Raw genomic sequence first — 20,814 nt, forward strand, 5'->3', positions numbered from 1 at the left:
AAAAATGTCTATTTAAACTCTAGAGTTAACAAAGCAGGATAGTAACTTATTCTATAGCCTCCAACTAAGCCTAAAAAGCATAGTATTATTTTTGCTACTCAGCATATTTAATTATTCTACAGGAAAGTAGTATTTCAACTCTAGTAATTACATCAACAGCATCAATAAAGGCATTCTTAAGACAATAAACATTGCCACTGTTCTTCACTAAAGGAGCAAAAGAATGTTATTTAACTTTATCTGTAACCTTAACTAATTTTTAATATATTTACTGCCAAGTTTTTATTTGTGATTTTTTCATGTGGCAAAGAAAATATTTCAAAACATAACAATGACATACCACAATTGCAGATTAAATTAACTTTTCCCCAGGCTTTAGCTACTAAAGATTCCAAGTATTATGTCATAACATAGATTATATGAAGTAATTTGCACCAAATGAGAAACAAAATGTCTATTTTTGAACGACAAAATAATGAAATACATGTTTAAAAACACTGCCAAGTAGCTGACACCCAGAATCTGACCTACATAAAGGAAAAAACCTGAAAGATTATTCCATCAGGATTAAAATTGTGTCATTAACAGCCACACAAGTCTTGCCAATAAATGCACTTACAGGAGGATGCACATACACTACAGCAAGCCTGTACACATTTGTTCTTTGCTATTCTGCTAGAGAGATGGCCAGCAGAGGGAGCAGAAGTTAATAAACCTTTTTCCTAGAACAAGGATGAGAATCATTCATGCTATGTCAAACACGGAAGTAAATTAAAGGAACACCATCTTGGCTGTCCTGTTTAAGAAAGCATGTAGTAGAGAAAAATAAACTGAAATAATTTCGATGAAATGCTGTGTTTTTTTCATTTTCATTTTAAAGATACTGTAAATAAAAGCAGATAAATAAGCACAAAAAATTACAACAAGCTGAAATTCAAACAAAAACACCTTAATTTGTATTTCACTATACAATACAGACTTAATAGAAACAGTAAAATATTTCCTAAGGTTTTACTCTACTACTCCAGATTTTTGCTTTAAAGATACCTGGTTTGAATTTTTGTTACTCATTATAAAGGATTTACCTGCAGATTGATCTCTGCTTCATAGAAAGTTAAGCATGAGCAGTAGTGCCTCTCTGAGTCTATATCAGTCAAAACGACCACAAAGAATGTTGGCTGTTTTCTCTCCTTTGAAAGCTGCCATCCTCCAGGCTGGCAAAACTGATGGAAGAAAACAAAAAGAGAGAAAGACGTTTAATTAAGCAGTATTATCAATTGTTTTATGAAGAGTGAGACAATATTGTTTTAAACAATATAAAAGAACATTACTTGGAAAATGGATCTCAAAAAATGCCATTTGAACAGAAGGTTTGAATGTTGCAAGCTTGCAACATTGGGAGAGAAAAAAAAAAAAAAAAAAGTAGGTCTTGACACTAATCACAGCAATACAAACCTAGCTCTACAGAAGCCACTGGAGAGATAAGTGATTCCAGCTAAGAATGTATTCCCTTGGCATTCAGATTTAAGATCATATTTGCAAGTATTTAACAGTTAGGCAACAACATGCATACATATGCATGGCTATGCAGGCTTTGTTTGGATTACAGTTTAGGATTTGAACCGAAATTACCTTGTCTTGGAATTTAAAATGACATTTTTTATTTCTTCCTGTATGTCTAAAGCCCTAAATCTAGAGAAAAATTCAAAGCTCTGCTACAAACCCGGAGGCACAACTGAAACCAGCTTTGCAAACAGAAAACCAGTGATATATATTATGACTTGTATACATTTTTGCACAATGATTTTTACACAATGATTGGTAAGATAATCATAATATGCAAAGAAAGCTGCTTTTAGATTTGACTTGATTTTAACTTTCACTGTCACAACTACTGTCCAACCTTTTCCTGCAAATGCCAGCAGTACAGAAGCCCTTTCTTCTCCTCCCTGAAAGGCATCTTCCTGTTTCTTAAACAGGACTTCGGAAGTTCAGCATATGGGATTCGTCTTCCTGCTCCGCACACTTTCTTTGAAAATCAAAGGTGTAAGGGAATTTACCTATCTGTAGTCATTATAAAGAGATCCACAAATCTAAGAATGTCTACACTGGATAAGAGGTTCAGCACTCTGTTTGCAAAGGTGACTGACAGCAGATGCTTAAGAACATGTACAAGACTGGGTAAGAACACAGTTACTTCTATCCCTTTGCTATGAAAGTTTCCACCAGTCTTCAGCAGTGACACATTTGTCTGTAGCAGTCACAGTTAGCTATTAAAGAGAGCCATTGCTTTTCTCCGTTACTTATCTAATTGAACCACCTGCAGCTACTGGCAATATTATTCAGTAATTCCTCCCACAGAACTGTATTTACGCAGCAATAGTTTTTATCCATTTATTGGTTGCTTCTATGACATGGAACTGTGAAGAGCTTATGGAAAGTGCGTTCCAATGTCATGACTTCAAAAGTGTTAGGGAAAAGGAAAATCACTTGCCCTTTTAAGACTTTAGGAAGCTACAGCTCCCCATGGAGGAGGGATCACACTCCCACTGCACCCTGAGCACACTTTGCTGCAAACCTCCTGCTGCGACAGGCAGACTAAACATGTGCAACACTGATAACCGTCAAATAAGCCCGACTTCTTCCTGCATTTGTTCCTTCACACTGGCAAGAGCTGGGGCAGTGCAAGTCGTGGACCTGAAGACCAGAATTTTGACTGCAGAACAGGGAAGCATTAAGCAGCATGATCGAAGAAGAGGTTCAGGCAGAGATGGGTTTTTCCTCCCTTAATGGCTGGTGCACAACACTGGCTTGCTCCTTGTAACAGGAGAGTGTGCTGAAATAGAGAAACCAGTTTGCGGAAGGTTTTCAGAGGACAATTATGGATTCTGTGCTTCGTATTTCCTTTACTTAAAGCCTGAAGTCACATACAAACAAAAATCACAAGGACATTCTTATTTAGCAAAATTAAAAACATAGAATTTACAAGGGGCAAAGACAATATGCCCCCCATGTATTATGAATAGAAAAATAAAAATTTCAGAGTTAATTCAGATTCTTCCAAAGAAAATACCTGGGAAAATGAGTATGATTTCTGTATTTCAAAATAAATAGTAAACTGTATAGCATGTTATATAAGAAAAAAATCAAATGTTAAATTATTTCATTGCATATTCTGAAAAAAGAAATCTAATTTTCACCACACTTATTTGATTACTTCTTTTTAACCTAAGCCTCAAAACTTTCGTCTTCAAAAGTCATAGACTTTGCTCTTCCTGAAAGGTTTTGTTTTGGATTTTTTTTTTGGGGGGGGGGGGGGGAGGGGGGCAGGTAAGGTGGAGAACAAATCAGAAACTGAAGTCAATCTTTTGTTTCTAGGAATTTCTTTCTTCTTCCAGACATAACTGAATGAAAATGAATAAACTGCAGACAATTATATTTACCACAGGTTCGTCTTCAGAACCCGATGATAAAATTTGATTAGACTTCGGTGAAAAGCAGTGTAAACTCTGCCTCTGTTATACAGCTCATTTTATGATCCTGGGAAAATCTTCTAAACAACATTTTTCTCATGATATGTTCTTCCTATTCCAGATACTACGCTTAGCACATCTGGAGTCTGGATTCTTAGAAGTGCTAAGATCTATCTTCTACAACTGCTTTGAACATTAAAAGGCACTCCAAAAAATAAAATAAGAGTAATTCCAAGTTAAGCATCCCGTGTTAGTCATTGATTTTGATAAAATTGGCATAATCTCTCTTTGGTTTTTTTAATCCCCAGTCAGTTAAAAATACCACTAATCAACTTTCATCACTGATACAAAGATAAAAATTTGGTAGATGCATGTAAACAGCATGAAAGCATCATTAAAAATGCTTGAGAACAATGTCCTTAGCATTCTGAATGTATTTCAGAATTTAAGAATGGTAAATGAAGCTGGGGACGTGGGGGAGGCGGGGAACGTGGCAGGGTTCCTGTACTAAATACTACCTTCTAGAACTACCTTAGTTCTAGTCTCCATACTAGAAGGTATTTGTTCAGTGCTCACAGGCCAAAACACGCAGAATGCCTGAAGATTCTCTTGAAAACAAAGGGGTGGGGGGGGAGAGAGAAAAAAACCCTTATGTGGAAAAGACTTGAAAACTGAATCATGTAAAGTAGGTCAGAATAAGGTTGTTCGTGCAGCCTTAGCTCTGGCATTCTTCAGCTCCGAATGCTCGCGTTTACAATCTTCACATTCTTTCAAATCTGCCAACCTACCAGTTCTGACAGGAGCGCCCTGCGCTGCTGCCCTGAGCTTTATGGGTAATTTCCTGCCTCACACCTTTGAGTGGGATCACTCAGACTGCTGGATGTCTGGAATTCCTGGACAAATGACCATCCTGCATGCGCTGCACACCACTCTGGCAGCACGTACGAGCTCGTGTACCCAAATAACCCCCATGCAGGGTACTGGGCACAGGCGTGCTGAATGCATGAGCGTGGGATGCGAGAGATGCGCTGCTGGTTTTCACACAGTGCACACTGAAATTACTGCTTCTGGAGCAGCAGCTATTTGTAGGTTTATTTCTCAAATGCTTTCAGCATGTATTTTAAAATAAGACACATTTAAATAATAATTCTTTTCATTTTAATAAAGTACTAGTATGTCTACTGTAAAAAAAGAATTACAGAATCATCTGCCCTTCTAAAAGCTAACCTGAGAAACAAAGGGAAAGCCATTAGCTGAAGTCAAACGCAATCAAAAGTGCCTGTTAATGTGGGCAAGGAGCTCTCTATAAGAAGCTCTCAATCTTTTTACACGTCTAAACTTAGTACTCATGCCAATCAGAATTCTTCTTGGTTTTAAAATTGTGTGTACAATGTAGGATTTCTAGATTCATCTATTTTACTTGCAAGCATTTATAAGTGACTGCTAAGGAAAACAGCTGAAGTACACTACTCCTGTTGACGAAGAGAGAAATTCTCTGTTTGCAAATACATTGGAAGGGATGGAAAATACAGACATTGAAGATAAAGACAACATGTTCCTCCAAGAAATTAAACACTAAATTATTTTGCATTCCCTTCAAATAAATTGATATTAATGCAATATTTGAAAAAGTAACACTGAGAAGTTTTCAAATTAGTATAAATATAAGTTACACTATCCATTATGATTACTATCAGTCTAGTTACTAACAACAAGAAAATGTTTCTTTACCAAACCAGATGGTACACCAAAACACACAAAATCACCACTAAGAATGTAACTCAAAGGCTATGTTCTTCTTCAGTAAACAAGAAAAAAAAAAGTTTAAAAATGAGCATATTGTTTCACTTATTTTTCAGAATTCTTGGAACCAGAACACAGCTTCTATCAAAGACACGAAAAAATGAGAAGCAATCAGATTGTCTAACTCACTATTTATAGAATTAAGTCTCTAAGGTGGCGAGTGCTTCAGACCACTCCACATTACAACAGTTACTTTCTAAAGGCTGCTGCCAATACCCAGCTCCTGAGCTAAAAGGCTACGCAACAGAAATCAACAGAGATTCAAGGCTTTGAAACAACATTTCAAGCACCGTTTGAGTTTACAGGTGTTCACCGAAGCAAATAGCCTTCTATCACCGAAGCAAATAACCTTCAATTAATTCTTAAAAATGCTCTCCAACAAAATATTCAGAGTAAGAAATTAGATTTAAATTAGATTTAGGTTTAAATGACACATATCACTTTTCTTAAAAGTATAGACGGATTTGCTATCCTTAAAAATGTTGTGTGTGGTCATTGCTAGACTTTCCCTTAAACTCCAAAATGTTTAAAGAAAGTTGTTTTTTCCTAATTTTTAAAAAAACAAAACTTAAAGGCTTTGTTTGATTCTTAAATTTACTCTTCTACCCGTGGCCATAACTGTGCTCCTAGCCCTTGTCTTGTCCATCTCTACAAAAACAAATCATCTCCATACATAATCCTGCTTTCCTGTCCAGAGACATGAAAAGATCAATATTTAAAGATCAATAAAAGCAATTTTGATCAAAGCATTGCAGGAATTAGGATGTAAGAAGACAGCTTGCTAGAGACTGTGGATATGAAAATTCAAAACTATTATTATAGTGAACTGTACTTACACAGTATTCAAGCTTCATGTTTAATTCGTTACAGAAAATGTTTATTAAGTTGTTTCCTTATCCTGGCAGAACTATGTTACTAATTCTCCATATCTGTTAATCAGAAATTACTGATTTACTGAACTTTATGTTGCAACTGTACAATATTCCACTGGGCTTACAACATGAGCATGATGGCTAACATGAGCATGAAGACCATTACAAGGGCTGGGCCCCATATTCCCATTGGGTCTGCGTCAGTATAGACCAGAAGCCTGCTCTGCCTGCACTTCATATTATTTCCTGTACCACTGACACAGGCAGCCCTCCATCCAAGGTCCACTGGGTTAGGTACTACCTAAATATAGAGGGGAGAAAAAAAGGGCTTCCTCAGAAAGTCTGCAATGTGATACATTCATTGCAGTCACCTAACCATTTTTTGAAGAGTTTATACAGAATAGAAAATTATCTCTGATACATCGGGACCCAAAAAAAGCCTCTTTAAAATATATTCCCACACTATGTATTTTCTCAAAATGTATGTTTGCACTGGTTCTTGTCAAAATCAAATGCTATCTAAATGCATGTAAAACACTGTAGAATTCTGAAAACAAAATTCATTAAAAGATCCTAAAATGATTTTAGAATCCAAAATCTCTGACATGGTTATCCATTTCTTTTTTATTTCAACTCTTTGACAAATCATTTGATTATCTCTGCCCACTCTAGGCATAATGCTTCATTTTATTAAGCCCACTTTTGTGGAAGGTTGGGCGTTTATTAATTTGATTGTTGGTTTGTTTGCTTTTACACTGTTCAATTAAAAAAAAATGAAGTGCTTTGTTTTGAACGTGTATCATCTTTTCTATAAACCTCCTTGAAAATAACAGATCATGTTCTGGACATCATGTGAAGGAATTTTGTTCCATCTGGACTTGCATGACCTAGCACCAGCTGCTGAATATTTCACCATTTCACCATTCACTTATGTATGGAATTTTGGCTCAGGGAATTTTCTCTTTCAGATGCATACCTCCACTTAAAACAAAACAAAACAATTACAATGTTCACTGGTATAATAAAATAACAATGTTATGAAACTGTAAATCTGAGGAAATGGTTGAAGCTCAGGGGACATCTCTGAATGTAAACAGAATAGGAAATATACAGTGAATTTTATAATATTTTCCTGCCTTTCAGCATCTTGTATCCAATAAACAGCCTATTTATCTTCAGCCCAGTCTAACATGATCCTAATGCACTAAAACTGCTCTGAATTATTTCCGGCAAAAAGTTAATTTCAAGATATTTGAAGTCTCAACTGTGACGGTTCTGATGAGCAACTGTAAACAATTGTCATTCAAAGTAAAACTAGCTTTTATTCAAAAAAGAAACGCAACGCCTTTTTTTTCTTTCTGCTCAGGAATGCAGAAATGCATAGTTCCCCAAGACGAGCCTTTCCATACTCACCTTGTGCCATCAGTTATTTGCTGGAAGCCGCCTGCAGCATCTCCCACAAGGATACATGCACACCAGCTCACTACCTCTTGCTCCCACTCACCTTCTGATGGGCATTCTGAAGTCAGGTAACGGTGTGAAACCCACAGTCATTTATCTCATTAATTCCAGACTTACAGGAGATCAGAAGACTGTGAATATGCATTAGAGGTCAAAGAACTTCTTTCTCCCCTCACTAAAGTGAGAAAGTTCACTCAGGTCCTGCACATGCCCATATCTGGGGATGTTGCTTGCTCCTGCTTCTCAGACCTGAAACTGGCTGAAATCCTTCAGGGCCCACAAAGCAGACATGGTAGCAGGTTTGTTTGGGAATACAGACCACATAGCCCCCAGAGAAGAGTTACAGCTGAATAATCTTTCCTGCCTATGAACTTTCCCCGTTCTTAGAACACTTAATATCTCTATCCCAGAGATTTACTCAAAAAATCTAACTAATTCTGAGCAAAAGCAACACAGACTATAGATTCTGAAGAAGTTTCTCCTCTCTAATCCCAGAGCTCTCTGTGCTAATCACATTTACAAAAAGAAAGTGAAGATAAAGATAAAGATAATTGATAAAGATAATTGAAAGCCAATTCAATTATTATAAATTGAATTATAATTTGTATAATTATTGAATTATAATTATATATTCAATTATAATTATAAATTATATATATTAAAAAGCTGAGAGCTGAAATTTAAAAATATAAATCAATATAATCTACATTACCTCAGGGAAATGTAACAGGCAATAGTCAGAAATTCACAGACTCATATGAATATACCAAATTAAATACACATATATTAGGTCTGTTGCAGAAATTTTCACACAAGAGAGCTTTTCCTAAATGTATATGTTTAACTTTGTTAAAAAGTCAGTATGTCTTCTTAGGGATTACTACTAAAATTTAATAACACACAGCCTGATTTCAAAATTTCTCTTACCAAAATAGAAGCCTGGGAGTCAGTATATAAATGCTGCCAATAGTATTGTCAGTCAGAAAAGTAATGGGCAAGTTGAATATTAAATACTCAACACGAAAATACAGAAGGTTATTTCAATGCAGCAATAAAATCAAGTGAGGCACAACTCGGGTATATTACCTAAATCAAAGAGAGAACATAGGTTTTAGCTGTACTTCATTTAGCAGCAAAAGAGAAATTATGGATGCAGAATATTTGATATGTAGAATATTTCCCAAGCAATAGTGAAAGTAGCATAATGAAAATGGTATCATTACCAAAGAAATTAATTCTTTGTATTAAATGAGTAGGCTTTTAATTTTCAGTGTGAAACTCATTAAGAAGCATCTTTTTTCCTCTTCCCCTATTCAGCAATCAAGCACAAGAATGGCTTCCGAAAGACATTCCCTACTGTCTAAAACAACACTTAATTTGTTTTGTTTTTCATTACTACTCATTACTGTCAATACACTTCAAAACTGATAGTCATCTGAGGAGGCTAAGCTTAAGAAAACAGCTTCAAGTTAGAAAATTTAAATGAGCATTTAGTACACATTTAAGATATCAATCAAGCAAGAATATTTAATCTCGTGCACTTTTTTTGCCTCCTCTCTCCCCCACTGCTCTCATTTTGTTTTGACAATACCAGCATTATGTTACAACATTCTACTACAACACTTCTTTAACTTATTATATATTTAAGTCTTTAATCAGTCTGTTGTTTCTTCTCAACTTACTTTATAGAAGTCAAAATACCTATACCACATATAACTGTCCCATTGGCTGAATTAAAAAATATGGTGCAACAATTAATATATATCTCTCAATAGTTACATTTAGCGCACAACTCTCTATAGTCAGAAAAGTTGATTTGACATTGTAATGCCTTATTATTCCTCTAGAGCAACTGCCCGATGTTACATGCAATACAGAGTCCCTCATTATCTTATTGTTACAGCTTACACCTTCACAACCAGATATTAAACTACACTGCCAATATCATATTCAACTTTATGATGATGAATGCATTGAATGCATTTGTTAAGACATCAACTAAGATGTTCCCTAAGAATTTTTAAGAATAGCCAGCAGACTCTGGGATACAAAGACTTCTGTACACAAGATCTTGCAATTCCTTAGAAAATTCCTACCAGAAGAGGGCTCAGTGAGTCAGAATTACAGAGAGAAAGACACAGGATACACATAGGCTTGTGTGTTTGTCTAAGCATGTGGTAATAATACACATGCTTATGTACATACACTTACCTACACAGGAGGAAAAGTGATACAAATTTGATAACAGTATGAATTAACAAAGGTCTTGCAACAAAAAGGGTTGTGACTGCTGAGGCAAAATAAATCTAGAGGTTTAAAAGAGATGTCAACAACTCCAAGATGCCAAAATGTAGAACAGGAACTCTTGAAATATGCACGTGAATTAAAAAGTCAGAATGTGATCTTAAAATGCAGAGGAACACTACAACGTAGCCTAGAACATATGCTCGTAAAACCAATCATGAAATGTGTTATACCACAAAAACCCCGAACAAAATACACACAGTGCAAACAAAACAATTCTCAATTTCTTTTTGAAATATGTAGCTTCTTAATGCAACTTTACAAAAAAACTTTCCTTTCAGGCCCCAAAAAATAATCCAGAGGAGCAGTAGAATGAATAACAAGAAAACAGACCAATATAGACAGCAGACTTCAAGTCACAGTATTCGGCAATAGGAAGGGACATATGCTTTCTGATGAGGTTTTCAGACTGCTCCAAAGCTCTCACCAAACACCTCCATGTTCAACCTACCCAGGACTCAGCTCACTTCTGAATCTTGTTCATCTTGTTCTGCATCTTCTTCATCCTTCCCTCCATGGAAAGCATTGGAGACAGTATCTAAGCGTTCAGGTCCAACTTTTCTTTAGAAATAATGCCCACAATGTTCAAGTGCCATCTATCTCAGAGGATTATTGTTACAACTTCTATTTAATTTAGACACCAGACACAAACTAAAAAACACTGTATTACCTTCCCGATTCTTCTATTTTCAAATTCTAATGCTGTTAACCTGTATGTGCCTCCAAGATTTGGAATTTGGAAAACACTGAGCACACAGACAGCACACCGCTCCCAGCATCAACACTGGAAAGAACTGGAACACTGAACTTGACTAATATGATGGAATGAAGGGAAGTGCAGAGGGACAACTAGCTTTTGTGAAGCCCATGGAAGTTTTGAAGGGTGGGCAGCCACCTAGCATGGCACACATACTTCTGGCGCTGCCTAAGTGCCCCTGGTCACTTCCATGGGAGAAGGTCTAAAAAGAGGGAAGACCAGGAACATATCCTACCATTCACCATCTTGGCAGACATGCAACTCACACCTACGCCTCGCTAGCCACGGCAATGCTCTTGCAAATGGACTGGAAAAGCAAAAGGCAGAGAGAACTAGAACAGTTCATTGCACCAGAAACTTTCATCTAAAGGATAAAGCTAAAGAACATACCCACTGATAGGGTCTGAACACTTAACATTAGCACCAGTTACACCTACAGTAAAGCAGAAAGTAGGAATGAAGGAAATTACAGAAAAAAAAAGGGGGGGGGGTATATTCTTCTCTTTTTTTTTTTTCAGTCTGTTTGGGGAATTTAACAATATATGCTGTATGCTTGATGTTACTGCTCCCCATTTAGGGTCACAATGAATATCCCTTTTTGCCACAAAGAACCAGAGAAGCAAATACATAAACTGAGGAAAATGAAGCTAAAAATCTCACAGAGATCTCATGGAAGTGAAAGCTTAGAATAGGACCCAAAATTAATTTAAAAAAATAAAAAAACAAAGAACATAGACCAGACTGCAACATGAATGCATTCATGCCTTTATTACAAAAGGATTCTCTATACGGGATATTCCTGAATTTTACTTTTTCCATGCAGTGTTAGTTAAGAAAAATATCAAATGTATTTCCTCTCAGCACCAAGAATAAAGTAAAATAAATCACCATACACAGCAACATGAAAACACAGCTGAAAAGTTTGGGTCTTTCCATTGAGTTCCAATTTCCTGTGCAGGAAAAAATAATAATAATAGAAAAGGAATCAACAGTATGAGACATACTTGTCCTCTGTTCCCTCAAAACGGAATTGTGGATTACAACCAATGAGCATGAACACTGTACTACATTACGGGCATGTCTTTTATGAGTGCGGTAAAAGAAATGCCCATATGAGAGTCGGTCCAGCAAAAGTTCTAGTATAAACAAAAAACCTTTGTGCCAGCATAGATTCTTTCCTCTGCATTACTGGCGCCTGCCAGCAAAACAGCTATTTCCATGAAAGAAACTGCATTTCCTGCATAAGAAGGTTTGCATGATGTAACAGCTCCTTAACCAAAAAGGTAGTAAGAGTTTAGAAAATCCCTGTCAAAATAATACTTCGGTGAGGTTTGGCACTGAGAAAGTTTGTGCTTATAATTTCCTATTTGATCCTGGAACTCTCTTTTTCTCCCTTTTGGCATTTCTCCAAAGCACTCCATCTCCAGTAGACATCTTAAACTTGAGCTCTGCACGAAGTCCAGAAGACTGCAGTCTGTATGTTCTCTATTCTACCACCTTTAATCGTACTATGATTAGAACAGAATAAAATAAAACATTAAAAGTCTATTTAAAATTCTTGAGTCTTAATGCCAAAACATGCTGCAGGAGAAAAGAGTTGATGAGCTCTTCTCCACTAAAGATAGCATTCTGTAAGTCTTTGAAAAGGGGTAATTCCAGGGGATTGGAGACTGCAGCCATTATTCTTTTTTATCCTTCTGCTGATAGGTCATTAAAGCTTTTATTTTTGATAGGTCTAAAGCCTGGGCTAATAAACACAACCACAACCATACATGGACTTCATTAGGCTAGTTGCTTTGATGCCAGGTGCCAATCAAAATGTAAGTAGTACACTGGCTAAAGGCAGGGGAGCTCACATTCCCTGCAGTAAAACACCAGATTCTGCCAGATTGCAAAGACAACAGTCCTGTGTTTCTTTACTGGGGGTTAACACGAATCTCTTCTAACAAAAGGCCATCTAGGCTGCCCTTATCTCCTTTCAAATTCACTGTTCATAACTCTAGATCATCTTTTAAAATATATAGATGAGAAATAGAAATGACATTTTTTTCATGCACACTTCACAAGAGATAGAAAATGCATTGTTTATAATATATTATTAGCAAAGAACTATTAAACAGTGGAAGCAGCTACTGAATAGTAGGGCTAGACAAACGGCAAATGATTTTTGAAGAATTACATTCTTATTTAAACATTAAATGACTACTATGTTTCTTATTCAAGTATTAATTCAAGTATTAATCAAGTATTAGTGGAACTGCTATGTATAAAAATAGAAACACTGGTCAACCATAGGGGGTTCCCTCCTATTGTCCCATAAGTATACAGAGGAAGCAGAAATATTTCAAGGCATCTGTAATGTCTTACATACTTTAAATAAAATAAAGAGCCAAAACACTTAACAGTACTGAATTTTATTCCAAATTATACCCAAGAGGAAGCCATCTGCAGGATAAAAAAAAAAAAAAAAGGGTTTAAAAAGGGAAGGAAAAAAAAAACATACAACAACAACAACAAAAAAAAAAACAGTTGACTTGGACATCACTTGTGCAATCCAGCTCTATAAAAGGACAGCATGTTCTTTTGAAGGAATGACTACTTATTCGTTCATGATAAAACCAATATAAAAATCACCTGAAAAGTTCTGGTCTTATTCAGTTATATAGTTCTTTAGTTAAAAAATGAAGTTCTTTTTAAAAAAATCAAATTATCTAGAGTAAAATATTAGATTGTCAAAAGCCATCTTTAGAAGAGTGTGAAATTGTTTGAAGTTGCTCATAGCCAAGGCAATCACTGTTGCCATGGTCAAGTTTGAAAGGAGACTGAATTACAGAGTCTGAACTGTATTAGGTACTGTCACCTACCTGTGAAAGTTTGAAACCCTTGCTCTACACAACAGAAAGTGTCAGGTAATGTTTCCATAGGAAGGCAACAACATATAGCTAAGCTATGCACTCACAATAAACCTAAGATAAAATATGTCAGGAAGAAGTTTATAAAATGCTACTAGAAGACACAGAATCTATGCAGGCAAGATGACGGCTCATAAATGCATAAGATGTCAAGCACTGCTTTGCAACAACTCAGACACAATCATCTTGTCTGAACAGCAAGGATTGCAAAACTGTCCAGCAATGTTTTAATATATTCATCATTTTGTCTCAGGAGAAATGATACAAGATGAGCAGAAATACTCTGCTGCATGCACTGTTTCCTGACGCATCAATCTTTCCTAGATTCTTAAGCCTTCAAAATATGAAACAGATCATACTAAGAAAAATAATATGAAAAATATTTGCTATAAACTCCAAACAAATTAAGTGAAAATTTGAAAATAACTATGCAGCATGGGACAAACATTAGAAGAATAATATATGAGATTTGACAATGTTTGTATGGGTTACATTAAAAAAGGGAAAAAACAAACAAAACTAAACAAAATCTTTCAGCAGTTGCATACCAGGAAGCATGTGTTGACCCATGACATTTGAAAAGCAATACTGTTCTAAACTCAACCTAGAACAGCACAAAAGACTAGCAGTTTTTCAGAGCATTTGCGGGTTGTAAGAGGCTTCAGAAAACCTACAGGAATTCTCTGCTATTTCCATATTTGCCCATCAACATTATGCAATCTAACAATCTCATTTTGTTAAGTTTTGTGTAACAAGAAATAGTCAAATCCTGCATGATTTTGGTCCACACAAATGATTTCACGTACGAGTGTCAAAGTGATTTTTCAGTTGTGCACACATTGTATTTGTGCTGAAATAGATATCAATGCACAAAGTTTTATTTGTTTTTCACAATAAACACCCCTCATATATCTTAATATGTATATGTACCCTCGCATACAGTAATGACATTCTCACATTGCTTCCCATTCTTTCCCTTGCCTTTCCATATCATATATTTTATTATTCTTACATTCTTATCCCTTTTCTCACTATTCTTCAAGCATCTTCAAAGTTCCCAACTTTCTTTAGGCGAGTCTCTCTGTATTACATTGCCAGTCGCTACTTGCATTTTTTTTTATAGTTGCCATCTCAATTTTAATTATTTTTGTCAATTTCTGGCTTTAAGTTTTTCATAATTATATTTTTTATTAAAAGGCAAATTCCTAAAAGCACCTACTTAAACCTCAGCACCATAAAACACTAGCTGTGTAGAGATAAAGCATGAATACAGGCCTACATGCTTCTGCTTTTACGAAGAGCCAGAAAATTATGGTACTGTATTTCATAAACTAGATTTCAGCTAGAATGAAAGAAAATACTACATCTAAAGGCAGAACGATGTTCTAATTTCTTTCTCATTTAGCTTAATACATGACCGTCAGCCTGAAAGTTAAACATCCCAATTAATTTCATCTTTTGCAAAATCTGGCCTAAGGCTAGGATATAAATATATTAAACAATAACTCACTCTTAATTATTACCATTAAGAAACTCATGCTGACATTGCTGGTTTAAAAGACTGAAACCTGTATTTTCAGAGATGGCCCAGACTAAAATAACGAAAAGCTACAATGTATCTGTACTGAAAAGGCAAACTAGTTGACATGAGCTGTGGTTTTATATTGACTTCATGTTTTTAATAATCAACTGGCCTTCCAACAACTTATTTTTTCCATTTACAGTGATGTAATATCCAAGAATTATCATAGATGCATGTGCAAAGAACTCTCTGCTGATCACTGCCATGTCCACAGGCTCACTCCAAAAAATGCGAAGTATTTTGTAGACTCATTAAGGTTGGAAGGGACCTTTAGAGATCATCTAGTCCAATCCCCCCTGCACAAGGGACACCTAGAGCACGTGGCATGGGATTATGTCCAAGTGGGTTTTGAAGATCTCCAGAAAAGGAGACTCTACCAGCTCTCCTGGCAACCTGTTCCTGTGTCACCCTTACTGTTAAGAAATATTTCCTTAAGTTCCTGTGGAATTTTTGATGCTTCAGTTTGTGGCCATTTCCTCTAGCCCTATCCTCCTCACTCCCTCCCTTAAGGTATTTATTATTGTTTATTATTTCTAACCCTCATTGAGAATTATCTCAAATCAACACCAACAAATACAAAAACTTCTCTTAAGAGCAACTTATAAATGTGAACTGATTCACCAGAGCTAAAGGCTCAGTGAAGTTAGGGAGAACCAAGCTACCTCACCACACACCGCATACAACCAGAGTTTTCACAGTGAATTTTTCTTCTCGAGGAGCAAAACATCTGTAATGACTTTTCTTGACATAAAAATAAATAAAAATCATAAAACTCCCTTCTCCTTTCAAAAGAAAGATTTTGTATGCACACGGTTAGATTTAAGTCTTATCAGTGATTGGCAGTTATCTCTGCCTACCTATTTTTCGGTATTTAATATCTTTAAAATACAACTACAGATTGGATTCATGACAAATAATTTCTTCTTTCTTCTTTTAGTCACACAAATTCTGACACATATCAGGAGAACTCCAAGTTCCAGGAGGGGCATGTCTTATATTCGCTCTCCCGGAACTGTAATAAGGGACATTACTTACTCTTATCCAAGATAGGACCTCATCTAAATGTTACTATTATTCAAATAAAGCACGTTTACTTCTGATATAATTTAAAAGTTGGATAGTAACTCACTTCATTAGAAAATTCTAAAAAGAAAACTGCATGAATAGATTGAGTTGTTATCAGGAGATGCTTTTTTAGACTGCAACTTTCTTTGCGAATTTCTCTGCAAATTCAGAAAGAGACCCATTAAAATATGTTGAGAAAGGGTGACAGAAAGTACCCTTACCCTAGCAACTACCTCAGTCTACTCACAGATCAAAAATTATAACCTGCTTTTCATAACTGAATCATAACATAGCTAAAATCTGAAAATTTCGATTTGTATTACCATGGAAAAACTGACACATAGTAAGACCACTTTGCACTACCTCCTCTAGATCCACTTTAAAAAGAAAATATGAATGAACAGAGAAGTGACTTAAACAGATGAGCAGCAGATTTGGCAAAGGAAAACATACCACAGTATCCAGGTCAAAATTGAGCAGAGGGAATGGAAAGAACAGTTCTACCAGTATGTCTACAATGTTATCTGAAAACACAAGTTAGGAGAGAGCTCAGTGTTCTTCACTCGGAAACCACAAATTAAACAGTATCTCCAAGGCACAGAAATCGCCTTCAAATGTCCATCTGTAACGGCTGTACTTTTTTCTAAGAATCTAAAAGAGAAATGGAAGCTGTCAAACAGCCACTACATACACCAGCTAGTAACAGAACTGACGTCCCCATGCCCTCAAGTTAATGATTCAGACGTTTTATGTTCTAAAACCACTGATATAATGACCACACTAGGGTGAGGAGAAAAAGATCAACAGAAAACCCTCATTCACTTCATAATTGTTAAGACAAAAGAAATTAACAATATACAATGATATACAAGCACTTCAGAGCAAGAAATGGATACATAAACATGTGCACAGACTGAGTGGCAGACCAGAATTTGAATCATTATCCACAAAGTCTATTTCAGTTGGTCTTCCTACCAGAATCCAGGAAAACACAGTTTGCTGCCATAACTGACCACCTACTCTTCCTGTCAGCCTTTGACTTGGACCTTTTTGATCCAGTCTATACTTAAGTGTAATTCTCAAGTCTTCCTTTATCTTATACTGTTTCCAATATAACCTCTAAGTAGCATCTTTCTTTTACATTCTATTGATAAATACATGGTTTGAGATACCACATCCCTTGATCACTACACCCATTTAAAAGAAAAAGTCTGCCATGCAATTCTTTCTTTCCTTTGTTGCAATAAACCCCTTTGTATAACTCCTTCTTGGCTTCTCTTTTTTTCCATAGAGACATCAAGATTTTTGAAACTCAAGAATGTATGTTCCCCTTTTCCATGTTCCTTATTTCCCTCCCCCATTACTTTCCTTTACTATTTCTCTTATTTCATCACACGTAATCTTTTTGATTCAGCTACTCAATTCCTTCAACAGTTCCCAAAAATCTCCATATACTGGGAAGCTTTAACTATGCTTTAAAATCACTTATTTCAGGGTTGTCCTCCTGTAAAGTGTTTCGGCTAAATTAGGACTTCTGGTCATGATTTTCCTAAACTTCTGTAACAGTATTTACTTCTAAATCCTTATTCATTCAGCATATTCTTCAACAAATACTCATAAATAGTAGTGCAAGAAATCTTAAAACCAAATCTCTTACTCTTCACAGCAAAGTACCAGATTCAGTGCAACTTCCACTGCAACTTCAGTGCAAGGAGAACAATATCGAACAATTTCATGTGGGCCTTACAAAGATCTCTGTCCTTAATGCAAACCTTACGATATGAAAGTCTTGCTGTTTCCTTTTGTATTCCACATTTACACAGCTGAATAACTTTCCTATTTCACTACTATTTGCTATAAAATTGAGCTTGGCTTTCAACAGTGCTCATTTTGTTCATAATGAATTTGGTAGCGTTCCCTTCTGAGCTGCAACACTCCCTTTTAAAAGTGGGCATTCTTCACCAAGAAAATACCTGAGCTATTTTAAAGCTAGATATAACACACTTTACTCCAGAAAAGCTGCTGGAGGATCATAGGCAAAATGTCATTCCTCAGAATTTTAAAGAGAAAGTGGGTCACACCCCTACATTCGCATGTAGGGAGCACCAATACTCACAGTGGGCAGTTTTATGTCTCATCAAAAGCTGCCCAATCCAAAAATACTCCCCCTCAAACCACAAAGCGATAGCAGTACTGCAGCCATGACTCATTCCTGAGAGAATCATCACTTCTTCCCTATATCATCTGAATTTTGCTTGGTGTTTCTTTACACGTGCTGAGTATCCTATTCCAAAGAGTTTGAGAAACAAACAATTCCTGGGGAAACTAACATTTATTAGAAAAACGAAAGCAGCAAGCTGAAAATAAAGTCTTAGCCCTTGACTCTAAAGCAAGTAGTCCATGACCTTTTTCCTAATCATAAAATCACAGCAACACGGAAGAATTACTACATATTTTAGATTAGAAGATTATGGTTTGCCTACAGACAACATTAATGAATAAAATTACGTAAACTTTTAAACTGATTCACCACCATTTCATAAAAGCAGTGGAGCAATAATCTACCTGCTGGCCTCTTGCCTGAAGCACTGACCATGCCCTCTAATGGTAATACAAATTATGTTTATTATGTTTCTGGATTATGTTTTCTGGAATGATATGACACAAAACATCCAAATATTCTCAACTACTAAGGGAATATTTATTTATTTAGTAAAGCTCATTTACTAAGGTATGTCTGTGCTTATTTAAAACTCTAAATACTCTTGTATTTTAAGAACACTCAGTTAACATTAAGGAACTCAGCATTTTCTTTAGCATGACATTAATGCTGTTGCTGAAGGGTTTTTCACATTTCACTGATTTAGAGAGTAGCAAAGATATGACAAAATAACAAATGAAACCCCCTGCCACTGAGAACATGACGTATATATCATCAGGTGTACTCACAGCCACCAGTGCAATGCCAGCAGACCATGTTTTATGGCACAGATGAAAAAACCACAATTGTTCTTTTGGCAAACCAAGATAAAAGTACTTCTGCAAATTCCTGAATACAATAATGTTTAACAGGGTTTTAGCCACAAAGTATGGTTATGATTAAAATTAAAGTTATTTTTCATCTTTCAGTAATCTTTATGTATACTTGCTTCCCGTGCTTGGAATTATTCTATGTCCTTTCTTTTGTTTTCAACTGCCCAACAGCCACAAAAACAGCTTCCTCAGCAAATTAAGTTGTGCTTGCAGGGTGAAGTGACATGGACAATATAAAACAAAATTAAAAATCAGTGTCTTGCTTCTTAATGTAGTAAAAACAAAATCATAAAAATAACTAGTGTTCAAAAGATTTATACATGATACAAAATGAGATAAAAAAGCTAGAAATCCATATACTGAGTTTCTAAATTTGCACTTTCCTTACACTACATGAAGAGAAGGAAAACTGTGTATAAAATTGCACAGTCCAATACTTTGAGTTACACTTTAAATAAATTAACGACCATCCAGAAACGATAGCTCAACATTTTGCACTAAAAGTTGAAAGAATAAAAACAAATTTTACAAAAACAAAATCTGGATGATATTCTTTTGCTTCTATAAAATCCATGTCTTGCTAGCATCTGTGTAATTACCAGATGCATTACATGAGCAAAAACTGTATTAAATGAGGCCCTTTCTGTCACTTAATGCCAGCATTGTAAGCACTAAGAAATTATAAATCTTAAAATAAAATTTTGAAAGAATAAAGACGAAGGGCACCATAATATTTTCACCTTATATTTTTACCCTATAAAATATTTTTATTAATCACCTTAAAAATCATGGAAACATCACTGACCTATTACAGTAGTTAAATGCAACAAACTTTTTTCAGTTACTTTAATGCATTGATAGCTTCATGCTTTTCAAAAGCCATGTTAGAATCATAAACTATTCAAAGCATGTATAAGGAGACAAGATGATGTCCAACTATATAGTGTGCCTCTTTCAGCACACTAGACAGTTGTCCAAAACTAGACAATTACTTCAAAACTAGCAATATTGTCATACTAACTTAGAAACTGTATTCCATCTCCAGAAAGCAGTGTATAAACTTTCTATTTCCCGTATCTCAGAGGAGGTTGGGAAAGGAAACCACTGATCTTCCTGAATAACTGACTGCAACCATCTGCTTAGGAGTTTCCTTAAAAAGTTATCACGGAAGCAAGCAACTTATAAAGGACTATAAAAATGACTTCAAAATTCTTCCCTAAGCAGCAAATCCATTTGATTACGACAAATCTGCTTCCTGTAATAGCGTCACCCATAAATGAGCAATAGAAGCTCCAGAGTGGTGAAAGAGAAAACCTGCACACTTCTGTTGTTCTGTTAGAAGTCAGGATATCAGTTGGACAGGAAACACTGCAACAGTGTAATACATGAAGAGCTTCCTACAAACAGGCCAACTTGCTACTTGACTGTTCATGTGGATTTCAGACAACAGTCCTCCAGTGGGAGGGCACAAGCTGCCTCTTGCATCCCTGCAGCACACGCTCCACACTCAGTCCACACCGGCTACAGCTAAGACTGCTGTGAAAGCAAACGC

The 20,814-nt window shown here is 35.8% G+C and overlaps 1 protein-coding gene across 1 annotated transcript in view; it reads right to left on the reverse strand.

Moving 5' to 3' along the window:
• SBF2 (SET binding factor 2) overlaps nucleotides 1-20,814 on the reverse strand; it is a 203,834-nt gene that overhangs the window by 113,529 nt on the left and 69,491 nt on the right. Inside the window, exon 3 of the mRNA XM_088525845.1 lies at nucleotides 1,086-1,223. Within this exon, the coding sequence (XP_088381971.1) occupies nucleotides 1,086-1,223 (138 nt within the window). The remainder of the gene's footprint in view (nucleotides 1-1,085; nucleotides 1,224-20,814) is intronic.

The sequence above is a fragment of the Tinamus guttatus genome, unplaced genomic scaffold (assembly GCF_059628265.1).
Source record: "Tinamus guttatus ecotype Peru unplaced genomic scaffold, ASM5962826v1 Tinamus_guttatus_pri_ptg000240l, whole genome shotgun sequence".
Lineage (NCBI taxonomy): Eukaryota > Metazoa > Chordata > Aves > Tinamiformes > Tinamidae > Tinamus > Tinamus guttatus.